This window comes from Fusarium pseudograminearum, chromosome 4 (genome assembly GCF_000303195.2).
Source record: "Fusarium pseudograminearum CS3096 chromosome 4, whole genome shotgun sequence".
Taxonomy (NCBI): domain Eukaryota; kingdom Fungi; phylum Ascomycota; class Sordariomycetes; order Hypocreales; family Nectriaceae; genus Fusarium; species Fusarium pseudograminearum.
Genome location: NC_031954.1, coordinates 3,745,310 through 3,759,455, shown reverse-complemented (window position 1 = coordinate 3,759,455; position 14,146 = coordinate 3,745,310). Strand labels below are relative to the sequence as shown.

Below are 14,146 nucleotides of genomic sequence, written 5' to 3'. Positions count from 1 at the left end.
CCGACCTGCAGAAACATGCAAACTTGGGAACAAGCTGACGCCCACACCCCGCCACGTCTCTCCTGTTTTGTCCAACTGTCTGCCCGTATCTATCCGGTGGCCTTGGCTTTGATTTGATTTGCTTTAATGGTCGAAGCTGCCACAGTCGTCAGTCATTCTGTTGCTGTTACTCCAGATGGTATGCGGGATGACACTCACTCTTCCCATATTCTTCCTTGGACCGCCTGCAGTTCTTCGGTCGTCATACGTTTACCAGTGGTGAAGTAACCTTGATACGCCGTTAGTTTCCGACTTGCTTGCGCGTAGAACTCTGAGGTCCGTTCACTCACCTGCAGTGATCTTCGCGTCAATCTCGACTCTCGAATCGGCTGGAATAAGCTCTTCAGGGAGCTCGACTCGCTCGTGAATCGGGATTCTGTGCACCGTGTTAGATAAACCTCGTAACGACCATGACTCGACCGAATCATCCGCTTACCCTTGTCCGACAATCGCATCATGCTTCATGCTGAGATAAAGTTAGTCGTTTATTTTCGCGACGTGTTCGATCGCCAATCACTCACTTGCTCATACTAAGCATCCTGTCAATCTTCTTGATGCCCAGCCAGTGCAGGATATCCGGCATGAGAGCCTGGAATCGCATGTCTTTGACGCCAGCAATGTTCTCGGTCCTCTTGAAGTAGTCGGACGCGCGATCAGCTCCTCGTTTACGGGCGTTGTAGACCACTGCCCCAGAATTAGTACCCCAGATCGACATGCAGGTTGCATTTTATCCTTACAATACTGCCGACACAGTTAGATCCACTCCCTTTCAGTGAAGTACGGTTTTCAGCAAACTTACCTTGGTGACCTCTCCCAGAGCTCGTCCTTCCTTTCTGAAGTAGATGACAACACCGCTGCCACCGTTCTGTGCCTCTTTAACCGCTTCCTCGATACCGAAGATCAGGTACGGTCGGCAAGTGCAGATATCAGATCCGAATACGTCGCTACCGTTGCACTTGTTGCTGGTCAGCGGGCTTGGACATGTCATAATATCTAGAGTTGTCAACGTACCTCGTCGTGAATTCGCAGAGACAGTTTCGCCGACTCGTCCGACATCTTTGCAGGGTCTCCGAAACAGTACACGGTGAGACCACCTGGAATCATGTTAGCATAGACCATGTTAATGGTCTTGGGCAAAACGTACCGATAGGTGGGAGGAAGACCTTAATGTCTCCACGAGTAATGAGCTTAGGCAGGTCAGCTTATGTATCTTTTGTATGCAAAACTCGACTTACCTCTGGGTAACTTCCACCAGTGTGCTCAAACAGCGAACGTCGAAGGGTGGCCTCATCTATACGATATCAGCAGGTGTACGAAACGAAACCAAGCCAATGTTGAGCACTTACCGATGCCAAATCGTTCTGCTACACCAGGCAGATACCAGACCTAAATTGTGGTATTAGTTTTGTCTTGCTTTATTTCGATCTGGAAAACATACCGGCTCGACCGCAAACTTGGTGACAGCCAATTCACCCTGATCGTTCAAGCACACTTTACCATCAGGCACCCTATAAACAGACTGTCAGTTATTTGGCACAAAACAATGGGTTTCAATAGACTTACAGTCGCCCAGCTTTGACACTCTCTGCGAGTTCTGGCAGCTATTGGCACGCTCTGTTAGCGCACTCCCCAGACATCTACCAGTTCTTTCATCACCCACCTTCATATGAGCCTTGGTGATTGCGATTGTCGGTCGAATGTCGACTAAAAGCGCTGTCAGTACGTGTATTCTTGACAGCTATCGCCATTCATACCATTGTCCTTCTCAATCGTGTCCTTGAACAGCCAAGGTGCAAGATGTCCCCAAGGGTCCATCGCGACAATCTTCTTGTGGTCTCCCCATTGAGGAAAGGGGCCAATGTTGGCGGCGGGCTCGGTGTTGGTGAAGTCGGGTCTGTTGAGGATATTGTCAGTAAGCTATCTCTGTAGTTAGACAGGAGACAAACCGGTGGTCGCTGTCCAGCTCCTTGCTGGCGACTGCAAGCGCATAGTAAATCGAGTAAGAACCACCACTGCGATCATGTTTAGTATAGTCTCGTTCCAAAGTAACGTAACGTAGTAACTCACTGGGCTAAACAACCTGGTTAACAAAAGACCTAGTCAGTAGAACGGGATACATAACGAACCTCCAACAGCTAAACGCAGATTACGAATGTCAGTAACACGAACTCACACACGCATTACAGGCACGGAAAAACGAACCATTACGACGTCGAATAGTGGTAGCAGCCCTGGAAACTACGATTGGGCCACGCTTAACAGGGTCTGAGTTACCCCAGTCCATGGGCAAAGGATTAATTCCAATCTGCTTTGGGTAAGTCCTAGTTACCTTGTGTGAGCGAGCCGTGTTAGTCAAGTTTGTGTTGAGGAAATCCTCACGTTAAGATGATGCGCGAAGTGAGACCTTGCTGGCGCTGGGCAGTGGAAGGAGGCGCGGGGGCTTTCAATTTGTCTCCGGAAGCAATAGGAAGTTCTACTGAAGGTGTTTCACCGTCATTGGCATCCTCACCAGAACCCAGATCACCACTGTTGTTCTTGGCATGATCTCCAGTAGCTTCGTCGATCGATCTACCAGAGAGTGACTCGACCGCATTCACGAGCAGGGCCTGAGTGCGCTGAATTTCTTGCAGCGCTTCCAGCATGTCGGATTGCTGATCGTTGGCCGCCATGATGACGGGCTTGGAAAATGTTGTTGTAAGTGTTGTGTTGGAGGCGTGTCTGTAGGGTAGTCGGGGTCCAGTGCATGCAATTGCGAACAACTGAATGCAGAGAAAAGGCAGGTATGAAAGGAAACGGATGTGGAAAAGAAAAGAGAAGAGAGAGTTTATTGTTGAACAAGAAAAGAGAAAGGGGAAACTGGAGAGCGGAACAACAGGAAGAGCGGTCGGCGGAAGACGTGGTGACACGAGCTCTACAACAACCGTCATCTGCAGGGGAGCTGTGGCATGCCTCCATAAGCTTCAGATAATACATAATTTGTAGATACCAAGATAATACTGTCCAAGCTGTACTACCCTAACCTCATCTGTCACCTTCAAGGTCAGCAGGTCGGCGGGAAAGACCCCTATAAGATCATAACTTTTGTTTAACGGGACGCCGTAATCGGGCTAGCATGGATTGAAGAGACAGAGAGAGAAGAGGGGAGCTGTCCCAACAAGGAGAAGTCATGATAGGCACAGTCAGTCGCATACGGTGTCCGGGTGTAATCTAACTCGACAGGCAATTGATAGTTGACGATTCGCTGATAAGAGGCCACATGATAAGGAGGGATGCAGGTTCAAAGCAAACCTCGTCCTCCTCTTACTCCTCCTCCAAGCCTCACCTCGATAGGTTCCCCACTAACTAACAGTAGAGCTACGCTACCCCGCCATATGAGAAGGGAAACTCCCCTGCATCGAGGCACTGGTGCCCAAGTAAGACTGACCTAGGAAGACCGTGATAGGCCTTATTGAGTTGTTGGGTGCAAGCCTAAGATGATACTTGTTGCTTGACTGCTTGACCTCTCACTCACCGTCTAACTTGTATGGCGTGACTCTTGTCAAGTTCTGTACTGTATCAGTGTATATGATGTTTGCTTCAGAATAGAAACAATTAACCCTATTGTCTTCAAACATGCTAATGCATGGCAATCAGAGATACATCATCTACTATCTCCTCTCTCACTTGACTTCACGGAAACCGGCGTTCAAAGTGTTGACCTCCGGAGGTCGCCGGGAGGCGGGGGCGGGGCAGTCGGTTCCTTTGCCGCTCTGATGGGTGACAGAAAAGCTGGCCTCCAAGTTTTGGTTATCAAAAATAAATGGCATAAGAGACGGCTTCAAGTGGTGTGAGCTGACCTGTTAATTTCGTCTTTTAGGCTCTCAGTGGGAAGCTTTTCCAACACCCTAAAACCGCTTAATGCCCGCCTAGTTCCCTGCACTACACACACCACGTCGCCTATGGACACACCTACCGTCCAAACTGCCGCGCGCTTGTGCACTAACAAAGATGTTTTTTGAGAGAGAGCACGTGCAACCAAAACCGAAAAATGAAAGAGTCACCGTGAACTGCGCTGCGCTGAACTGATAAGATAACGCATTATCATCCCTGACCCGACGTGAACTGGAACCTTGTCCCAACCTTAGTTACCTAAGTTTAAAGCTTGACATCAGCAAATCCTATCCACTGCCAGCCATCATTTGGCATTCCATCGCTTCGTTCCGTTTCGTTTCCTTCCTTTCGTTCCACACTCCCGTCGCGCACGAATCGCGAAATACACATCACATCATGGGCAAGCGCAAGTCCTCAAGCAAGCCCATGGGGCCCAAGAAGGTCCGTCGCATCCTTATAACCCCCTTCTCATCCTCCCCCTCAAGAACTTTTGGCGCTCACACTAATTCCAGAAAGATCCCCTTCCCACCACTTTCGCATGCCTCTTCTGCAATCATGAAAACTCAGTCTCGGTAAAGCTCGATAAGAAAGCTGGCGTCGGTCAACTCGACTGCCGTGTTTGCGGTCAAAAATTCCAGTGCGCAGTGAACTGTACGGTCCCAACAACCAATATCTTTTACGCCAGGCGCATCGCTTTACTAACGTCGCGACAGACCTCTCCGCTGCGGTTGACGTCTATGGTGAATGGGTTGACGCGGCCGGTATGTCTACAACATTATACACGCGATTCCATCAACAACGACTAATTTTCTACCAGATGCCGTCGCCAAGGAAGACACCGCGGAGCCTGGCTACGGTGGCACATCTCGAGGAGGTGGACGAGGCAACCGAACGGCGGTCGAAGATGACTACGACGACCAATACGGAGATGATGATTATTAAACGTTTCTTTTACGCGCCCTGTAACAATACCAAGATTTGCTACGTCCTTTGCTCGACAAGTCCGTTCCCTGCGCTTGCGCTTGCGACTCGATATGATATATGACCGCCACCGTGATTCTGCCCTTAGATGGTGTAGAATCTGTCTCCAAAGTCTCCCAGTCCAGGAACGATATAGCTGTTGAATGGTCAGCATACGTATAACGTGAAATGAATCTCCATACTTCTTCTCGTCGAGGCCCTGGAGAAAGTCGGTTAGTCAAAGGTCTACAGCGACACAGGCAGGCAAGGTGACGAACCTCGTCGATGAAAGCCGTAACGACCCTCAAGCGAGGGAACTTGGCAGAAAAGTTCTTGACACCTTCGGGGCTTGCAATCAAGTTGAGGAACAGAATGTGCTCCTCAGGCACGCCTCGGGCCTTGAGAACTTGAACAGCCATGGTTGCGGAGCCACCTGTACGATTGCGTTAGACGAGTTGCGACACGTGCAGTCTGTGGAACAAGACGGGAAGTTGTCATACCGGTAGCAAACATGGGATCAAGGAGAAGCACCCATCGGTCAGCAATGTCCTCGGGCAACTTATCGTAGAAAAGCTTAGGCTGGGCTGTTTCCTCGTCACGTTGAATCAAGATCTTTCCGATACGAACAGAGCGGCAGCAGTCGCGGAGACCCTGCTCCATAGCCTCACCAGCTCTCATGATAGACACACCGCAAATCTTGCCCTGGAACATGAGACCATTGTAGGTACGACCGATAGGCGTAGTGACAGTATGCTCAATGACAGGCAAATGGTTAAGACCTTCCTCGACAAGAAGACGAATAATTCGGTTGGAGTAGAAAATAAAGTCTGCTCGCTCCGTCTCTTTGCTACGGATCATCCTGGACATTCTCAGCTCCACGACATGACTTAAGGTGCAGGCACCCGATTAGGGAAGTGGACATACGACAGTAGGGCAATGAGCTGAGGGGTCTGGGGCAGAACATGAACATTGTCTAGGTTGACGTCGACAGAGACGGTGGCACTGGGCTTCTGCTGGTGAGTACGGTATGCAGGGCCGACGGGTGTCGTGTGAGAATCTTGGGTCTTGTCCGCCATGTTTGCTAGTTAGTTAGGTATGTTGTTTGGGAAGAGGGTTATGGTGATGGGCCGATTGATTGATGGCGGGGGGAGTTCAAGTTTGAAATATTTATGAGTGGGCAAGCGGAGCACAATCGAATCAAAGCTGTAGCTGGCAGTTGGACCCCGATACGAAGAGTCGTGTACAAGATTGAATGCGTAAGAGAGGATCTTTAGTCTTAGCTTGCTATCAATAAGAGGCCCCAAGGATAAGAGATTCCGTAGCTTTACCCAAGACAGTAGGTAGCTCCCTTTAACGAAGCCACATGCATATATCTATGCGCGAAACGGGGATGTCAATCGGCCAGCAGCGCCAACAGCGGGGAAAGACCCTACCCTACAAGCATGAACAATATCGGAGGAGACCGCCAGTGTTTGCAAGGGTTGATGTTAAGTTTGGTTTAGAGTATTTAGTAAATAGATGGCGGTGGAGATGATGCAAGAGAGCAATTGATGCAATGTCGTTGCTTTTCTCGGAGGTGACAGGATAGGTTCTGCTGTGTAACGAAAGTTTAACCAATTAACCTTTGTTGTTGTATTTATTTCGTTTCAGATGCAGCTCTTTTTTAGCATCATCTTTGTTATCAAAGTCACCTAAGCTTTCGCAAAGGGCGCACTAAACCTGCCCGCACTGGAAACCCTCTGTGAATCACTAACAAAACCCCGAATTCATAACGATTCATCATCCTTCTTGCCTTATTCAGGTCTCTCCATTTCATCTCTTTCAATTCCTTCGCGCCTGTAGTCCGTAGCAACGTGCTGCATGCCTGTCGCCTTTTTACTCAAAGAGGAGGGTTCAAGTAGCAGCTACCATCAACCTTGAGCCGCTACAGGTACATCGGCATCATACATTGACCTGCCGCATATCATAGGCCTCTTCACATAACCTGACCCGATCCAACCCCAACATCGGTCGCGTCCTCCTCACAATACCCAAACAAAGCCCGCCATGGCATCGCGAAATGGAACAGCTGCGCCCATGCCGCGAAAGATCGTGACGTATGGCAAACCTTTGCGCAAGCGCTTCATGCGCGACGCGATACCCCTCCGAACCGCCGATACATTCTCTACGCCAACCGCAACAGAATCTGCCACAAAGCCATCGAAGCCATCTTTATCGAGATCAGCATCAGATCCATCAACCCGGTCACCTGCTGACAATCGATCCGATGATCCAACTCGTACAAGAACTGGAGCAGAGCGACAAACAGAGGCACGCGATGCGACGGATACAAGAAAACGGAAACGCCCACAAGCTGCGCTTTCCGAAATGATCAGCGAGGAACCAACATCTATCATTCAAAAACAATCGAATCCCACCACTACACTGCCGCGACGACCATTGGGAGGAACCTCGAAGAACGACGGGAAACCTGCAGCAGCCCCTCGCCGCTCACCGATCACAAAAAAGAGCCCCAAAGACAAGATTGCGCGATCTCGGCCTCTGTCACGAAGCAAGTCTGACGCTTCAACTATTGAGGTCAGCTCAAAACCTGCGCCGCCTGCATTCAGGGATCGCGACGATGAGCCGCCCAGACCAAAGAAGCGGCGTCCACGATTGATCGATGCTTTGGCGGCTCAACGAGCAGAAACAGATTCGGAAGATTCGGACCAAGAAAAAGAGGGAGTCAGGACTCTCTCACGTTCGAACAGCGGTACAGGCACCGAAGCTGAAACGACTTCTCAACAGTCGCAATCACAATCACAATCACAATCACAATCACAGTCGCAGTCGCAGTCGCAAAACTCTCAAAACCATTCACAGGATTCCACAAGTTGGCAGAGAAATCGTCCCACAGTGGCACTCAAAGGGCGACGAGTCAAATATACCTACGGCCAGTCACGGTCAATTCTGAGCGAGTCATCTTCAAAACTCAGCGAGCCCAGCCAGGGGATTACAATGCCCACTAGAGAAGAAGAGCTTGATGCGCTTTTGGCTACACCCCCACCTATCAACCCGGATCCTTTCGCCATGGACGACGACGATACGGACGATGACGACATTCGACCTGCAATTAAGAGCGTGCATGAGCTACGGCGAGCTGGGGCCAACAACCGCTTCGCCGATGAGATGGAGGACCTGCTTGCCCGGATAGGAACCCCGAGCAGCACTCCATCTTCCCTGAGGAGGAGCGCGTTGTTGGAGCTTTCCCAGAAGCTACAGCGCAAAGAATTCATCAGCCAATTTCGGGATCACGCGACGCGCGACAAGGTCGCCGCCAATATTGGACAGGAAAAGGACGTGATAAGCGGGTTCGCCCTGTCTGCCGTTCTCGTCACATTTCTCAACTTCAACCCTACAGCCCACCTGCTACAGCAGCTCATCAATCACGGGCTTGGGGAGATGCTCAGTGTACTTCTGAGGGTGCCCGAAGACATCGATGAGATTGCTGCAGGCAAGATGAGGCTTTCCAAGACAACCAGAAACTCACTCAACGAGGTGAAAAATAGTCTCGCAAAGTTGGACATTTGGCATGGGCGGCGCCCTGAGGAGCTCTCGCCACAGACGCTTGCGCTTCAATTACTAAATATTGTATGCCAACAAATCGACGCGACACATTCATCAGTGGTTGTCAAGGACGTTGAAAACGATCTTGAGATCGTTATTGGAAACTGTGTGAGCGCAAACCCAAGAACTGACCCGACATTTGCTCTTGTGGTATCAATTTTGGAATCACAGTCGGGGCTGGCAATGAACGACGAGAATGAGATCCCCTGGTTTGCGCAGCAGAGACACTATGTGGCTCGTATCCTAGAAAACAGTTTGCAGCAATGGCCAGAAAAGCCTGGCGATGTCGAGACAGCAACCCTCAAACTGTCGATCAATATGACCAACACTAAACACGGAGCAGCAGCCTTTAGCGACAGACTTCTACTATCAAGTCTTTCAAAAGCTATCATCTCAGTATTTAGATCGGCCATAGACACTATGAGCAACCAGCGTCTGAAGGAAGAAACTTATGATGTACTTTTGCTTGTACTTGGCATGGGGATCAATATCCTAGAGCGTTGTGAACCTGCACGAAAGAACATGGCCGGCGGGGAACTGGATGGCCTGGTGGCAGTATACTTGCAGAACCAGGCTCTGGTGCAAAAGGTAAAACCACACAACCCATTGATTTTGATGGATTCACCACTAATATATATGTTGAAGGCCGCTTCAGAAGAAAACCTAAAGCCAAGCGTAGCAAAGCTCGGCGTGGCATTCGGCTATCTTTCCATCTTGCTAGGCTACCTGTCTCTGGTAGACACAGCCCGGCAACGATTTGTAGAGCAGGCAGGAGGTGAAGGGCTTGCAGGCCTTATTGGGTCGATAAAGGAGTTTATCGACATGCATAGAGAGGTGGATAACAGGGTGACTGAGCTCGAAAGACTTGTCAATGACTTACAACGACGGCAACGACATTAATGGACTAGACGGAGACATGGATAGGGGATGAGAAGTTGGGGAGCAATGTTCTGAATACGACACTTTTAGCTTACCTACCTATATCATAGGATATGGCTGGACCGATGCTTGTACAGTAAGCAGGCTTTGCCACTTGGACGGTTGCTTCGTACTACCTACCTAGACAAGAAGGACCCAAATGAAATCAAAATCGCTATCTAGACAAGACTCGACTCAGCTCAGGGTTGCAGTTGCATGCAGTATTAATACTATGTACTGATATCTCTGTGTGTCAATATTCGGGTAAGATATACCCGCACATCCGGAGGGATGGGTAAAGCCTCTCGAGTGCATATGTATATTTTATGCATTGTAACTGTGAAGAGGGCCAAAAGTTCACACGCGTCACACCTAAAAAGGGTATGATGTAAAAGGGAGGGGGAGGGGCTCGTCTTGGTCTTGGGTCTTGGAGGGGGGGGAGCAGATCCGAGTGGGGGGTGTGTCGTGCTATTGGATTGGATTGGATCCCTTGGGGTTCTCTAGCTCACCAGGAATGGATGATTTTCACCAAGTTCCGTCACTCTTGGGGCCTTGGCTACCTATGGCTATCAACTGGACTACTAAGCTGTAGGTAGTTCCATGCTAAAGTCCCAGTGGAGGTCTTTTTTCAGTTACAACAACATCCCATCATACACTCTTCGCATTCTCTTTCCACATCGTCATCAACAGCACTCGTTCTTAACTAATTCATTCTCATCTTGTTTTTGTCAACTCCCGCTGTTGGTCTGACTTTCTGTGTTACCCCAAACATTAGACGTTTATGATCACACGACGTTCAACAATCAAGACAGCAGTTTAAACTTTGTTTCACTTCCTCCTTCAACTACAACTCGACGCTGTTGCACCATGCCTTCTCCCAAGCAAAGAAAGGTCGCTATTGTCGGCAGCCGCTCCGTCGGTGAGTTAATCTAGTCTACTAATCATCTACTCTGTGATGGTTCAATTCGCTGACGGGATGAATCAATAGGCAAGTCGTCTCTAGCGGTACGATTCGTCGACGGGCACTTTGTCGACAGCTACTACCCCACGATCGAAAACACTTTCAGCAAAATGATCAAGTACAAGGGACAGGACTACTCGACCGAGATCGTCGACACAGCAGGCCAGGACGAGTACAGCATTCTCAACTCCAAGCACTTCATCGGCATCCATGGCTACATGCTCGTCTACTCAGTGTCGTCGCTGCCATCCTTCGAAATGGTGCAGGTCATCCGCGAGAAGATTCTTAACCACCTGGTGAGTGCTTTCGCTTATGCGGGCAAGGTATACCCAGACAAGCTAACCACAAATCTTTGTCGTCTAGGGCACTGACTCCGTTCCCATCTGCATTGTCGGCAACAAGAGCGACTTGCGACCCGAGCAACGACAGGTCACCCCCGAAGATGGACAGAAGCTCTCCGAAAAGATACAATGCGGCTGGACCGAGGCGAGCGCACGATACAACGAGAATGTTGGCAAGGCCTTTGAGCTCCTGATCGGACAGATTGAGAAGTCGCAGAACCCTGGCGAGGCGCCAGCCAAGAGCAACTGCATTCTGATGTAAAGAGGAATCGCATATCACAGACACATTCTGCCAGATCATCACGATGACAATGGCTGACTTGATTCTGGGCCGCGGGGCGGTCCACAAGTCAAGCCCAGCTCAGTCCAACCCAGCCAGCGCCAGACAAAGACCGAGACCTTTTCGTTCCACGAGGTTACAGGGGTACAAGGCGATTTTGGGTCGGGGGAACAGGGCAGACACAGACAGGATACGACAGGACACGGGCTATGCTATGCCATGTGCAAATGAGCACCCTCTTTTGGTTAAATTCTCCGTTGCTGCAAGTGGTTACGCATAGTACAGTACAATGTACAGCTTGGATCCTTGCTTTGCTTTCACGTTTTGCTTGCCTTTGCAACTAGAGTAGGTATATATGGTTCAAATCAATGGGTCAGGGTTTCGGGTTTACTCTTTAGAAAATTTCTTTCTCTCTCTTTGTCGTTTCGGTCTGACTCGTGTTCTGGTGCATGTACTGATTCATGACCAGCCTCGAATGACTGACTACTGACTGACATGTTTGACCTTGGCGCAAAATGGTAGACACACTTGCAAGGATAGAGAGATGTGCAACTACCGATACGTACCTGGGCATGGTTTCTAGAATGAATCTAGAGGCACCAGCCTCTCGGTGCCAGCCCAACCCAGCCCAGTCCAGGTCCGATTGACAGCTCGCTAAAAGTAATTGGTTCCCAACAATTTGCAATGCCTTGTTTCTTGCCTATATTAGTAGGTAATTTAGTAGTCTGAGCCCAGGGACCCAGGGACAGTACCTAAGCTGTAAAGGTCTCTGGGCGGTCTGCACTGCGATGCGTCACTTAACACTGGTTCATCATGTGAAAGTGAATGCACGATCCAAACTGGAAAATGGTCTTGACTCTATTCGGATGGCCCCGCTATCGGAGGTTCGTTAGTTGATCCAGGCGTGTGTGACAGGGTAACATCCGGTAGGGACAATCAGTCTGTCTGTACCTGTGAAAAGATCCGCCAGCTGTCTGTCCAGGCACTAGACTAGATAGATTCTGGTTGAGCCATGTGGTTTTGTCAGTTGGCGGTGATGAGTTTGATGTACTAAACAGTAGTATAGACAACTCAGTGATAACGACCATTGCTGTGTGATCTGTTGTTCTTGGGTAGTTCATCTCTCTTGTGCCTGCAATACTTCTTATTCAGACCTTGTAAGGCCTTAGCTGAGGAAAGTGCGCGTACATGTGCCACCATTCACAGCCTCAACTTTGACATCTCACCGCGTCCAAGCCTAACGGCAGCGTCTTCTTTGTTCTTTGTTCTCTACATTGCACTGACTCTTTATCGTTAAACACACAAAGACTACGATAACAATCGCGCACACATAAACTTGTAGACATATTTTTTGAAATCCTCGTTTCTGCTCTCGTTCCTTCCCGCTCATTCTCATCATCTGTGTTCATCCATACGCGTTCTGGATAAGACAGTCCTCCCAATGCCCGTGCCAGATCCTTGTCCCTTCTGCGGCTTCGAGCCGGAGCAAGGAGAAAATGAAACCATTCTAGTGTGTCTTTGGCGATCCTCTAACAGCTGATTTTCTTGGGTTGAAACTAACATGTTTCCCCTTAACTAGCAGCACATCGATAAACATCACCCGGACGGTGGACAGCCGGCTTCCACCGACAATGAGGCCCCTTTGGTGTGCCCCGAGGAAGGGTGCGGTGAGATCCTCCAACCCGATGAGCTAGCTTTCCACCTGGAGCTCCATGAGCTTGAAGCACAGGGTGCCACGCCTGAGCCCGGGCCTGAGCCTGCTGCGGATCAGACTCCATCTGTACCTCGAAAGCCGGCTACGCCAACTAGAGGGAACTCTCGCAAGAACAAGAAAGCTAGCACTATCCAGGCGTGGAAAGATTTGTTCATAGGAAATAGCAGGTCGAGCCAGACCCAGGATAGTAGCAACAGCAGCAGTAGTCGCACTCGCCACAAGACCAAGAGGGAAGATGCTGGCGTAAGTAAGAGTCCCGACAGAGGCTCTTCATCTCGGACTACGAATGGAGAACGACGTCGAAGGTCTGGCCAGCTGGGGGTACGTGAACTCGTGATATATAATTCTACGCCAGTGAACTAACTCTGCTTTAGAGATCCGAGCTCGGTAGATTCGCACATGAAAAGAAGATGCCCCCGTGGCTCATAACCCTTCTTCAAGATGAGGGTCAGGTTGTTAACAACGGTGAGTATACCTCCGTAAGGCTCAAGAACAATATCTGATAAGGACTACAGACGTTTTGCCTGTTCTAAGTCAACTCCTCGAACAGAGCCCCACAACCCAATATGCCTATCTCTGCCAGCCTGCTGTGCAGCACGTTTCCAAACTAAAGCAAGAAGGTGAGTTTCTACCGTCAATGACTATACATGTCAGGCAGAGTTAGGGGTATCTAACAAGTTCAGGCGGATTTTGTGGTTATCGAAACATTCAGATGCTCACATCCTACATCATCTCTGCTCAGAGCGAAGGTTCAAAGCACTTTGGGAGCAGCTTTCCTAGCATATTCCAGATCCAGGACCTGATCGAGAACGCTTGGGATAATGGTTTTAATGCTCAGGGCAGAGCAGAGACAGGAGGTGTCAAAGGGTCACGAAAGTATATTGGCACACCTGAGGTATATATCCCCCGTCATTACATCGACAGAGGCGATCGACTTACAAAGAACAGGCCCAAGCTGTGTTTCTTAACTTGAATATCCCGTGAGTTGGAACTACACATCATCCGATGCTAGAAATACAGCTAACCATAAACAGTTGCTCGGTTCAAGCATTTAAGGATCCAGAGCGCGGCAAGTCCAAACAACGTCTTTTTGAGGCTATCGAGCGATACTTCCAAGGAGGCGTCACCAGCGTCGAGGATAGAATTCATCGCACTGACTTGCCACCGATCTATCTTCAGCACCCAGGTAGGATATCTAGAGCCGCGTGCAAGGAGGACAGGTGCTAATCAATTGGAACAGGACACTCCTTGACCATCGTCGGGTTCGAGAAGCAGATGGACGGCCACACAAACCTCTTGGTATTCGATCCCAGCTTTCACGATTCTACAAAGATCAGAAACCTCGTCGGGAAAACAGTTCGACTGAAACCCTCTTCCATCGACGGACTTGTGAAGCCATATCGTCGCGGTTCGCACTACTTTCGTAAACACAACCAATATGAAGTGCTCTAGTAAGT

General features: G+C 49.6%; 6 protein-coding genes across 6 annotated transcripts, besides 1 other annotated feature; 4 read left to right on the top strand and 2 right to left on the bottom strand.

Moving 5' to 3' along the window:
- Positions 1–194: 194 nt before the first annotated feature.
- FPSE_09441 (uncharacterized protein) lies at positions 195–2,708 on the bottom strand (the record flags this gene model as incomplete). Its single annotated transcript, XM_009262558.1, has 15 exons — positions 195–268; positions 330–415; positions 476–505; positions 561–723; positions 835–994; positions 1,051–1,133; positions 1,184–1,226; positions 1,275–1,330; positions 1,386–1,425; positions 1,478–1,547; positions 1,603–1,640; positions 1,700–1,743; positions 1,794–1,933; positions 1,986–2,051; positions 2,419–2,708. The coding sequence occupies 15 exons, from the start codon at positions 2,706–2,708 to the stop codon at positions 195–197; spliced, it is 1,383 nt and encodes a 460-aa protein (XP_009260833.1).
- Positions 2,709–4,228: 1,520 nt separating this feature from the next.
- Positions 4,229–4,264: a repeat region.
- Positions 4,265–4,305: 41 nt separating this feature from the next.
- Positions 4,306–4,851, top strand: FPSE_09440 (uncharacterized protein; the record flags this gene model as incomplete). The annotated part of the gene is made up of 4 exons (XM_009262557.1): positions 4,306–4,350; positions 4,422–4,560; positions 4,623–4,670; positions 4,727–4,851. 4 exons carry the CDS (start codon positions 4,306–4,308, stop codon positions 4,849–4,851), a joined length of 357 nt encoding a protein of 118 aa, XP_009260832.1.
- A 123-nt stretch (positions 4,852–4,974) lies between these two features.
- FPSE_09439 (uncharacterized protein) lies at positions 4,975–5,945 on the bottom strand (the record flags this gene model as incomplete). The annotated part of the gene is made up of 5 exons (XM_009262556.1): positions 4,975–5,026; positions 5,073–5,089; positions 5,148–5,302; positions 5,370–5,728; positions 5,794–5,945. The coding sequence occupies 5 exons, from the start codon at positions 5,943–5,945 to the stop codon at positions 4,975–4,977; spliced, it is 735 nt and encodes a 244-aa protein (XP_009260831.1).
- Positions 5,946–6,915: 970 nt separating this feature from the next.
- FPSE_09438 (uncharacterized protein) lies at positions 6,916–9,375 on the top strand (the record flags this gene model as incomplete). Its single annotated transcript, XM_009262555.1, has 2 exons — positions 6,916–9,063; positions 9,121–9,375. 2 exons carry the CDS (start codon positions 6,916–6,918, stop codon positions 9,373–9,375), a joined length of 2,403 nt encoding a protein of 800 aa, XP_009260830.1.
- Positions 9,376–10,260: 885 nt separating this feature from the next.
- FPSE_09437 (uncharacterized protein) lies at positions 10,261–10,957 on the top strand (the record flags this gene model as incomplete). Its single annotated transcript, XM_009262554.1, has 3 exons — positions 10,261–10,312; positions 10,382–10,650; positions 10,718–10,957. 3 exons carry the CDS (start codon positions 10,261–10,263, stop codon positions 10,955–10,957), a joined length of 561 nt encoding a protein of 186 aa, XP_009260829.1.
- A 1,459-nt stretch (positions 10,958–12,416) lies between these two features.
- Positions 12,417–14,141, top strand: FPSE_09436 (uncharacterized protein; the record flags this gene model as incomplete). The annotated part of the gene is made up of 8 exons (XM_009262553.1): positions 12,417–12,485; positions 12,555–13,010; positions 13,064–13,154; positions 13,205–13,309; positions 13,373–13,584; positions 13,638–13,669; positions 13,724–13,875; positions 13,930–14,141. The coding sequence occupies 8 exons, from the start codon at positions 12,417–12,419 to the stop codon at positions 14,139–14,141; spliced, it is 1,329 nt and encodes a 442-aa protein (XP_009260828.1).
- Positions 14,142–14,146: the final 5 nt, after the last annotated feature.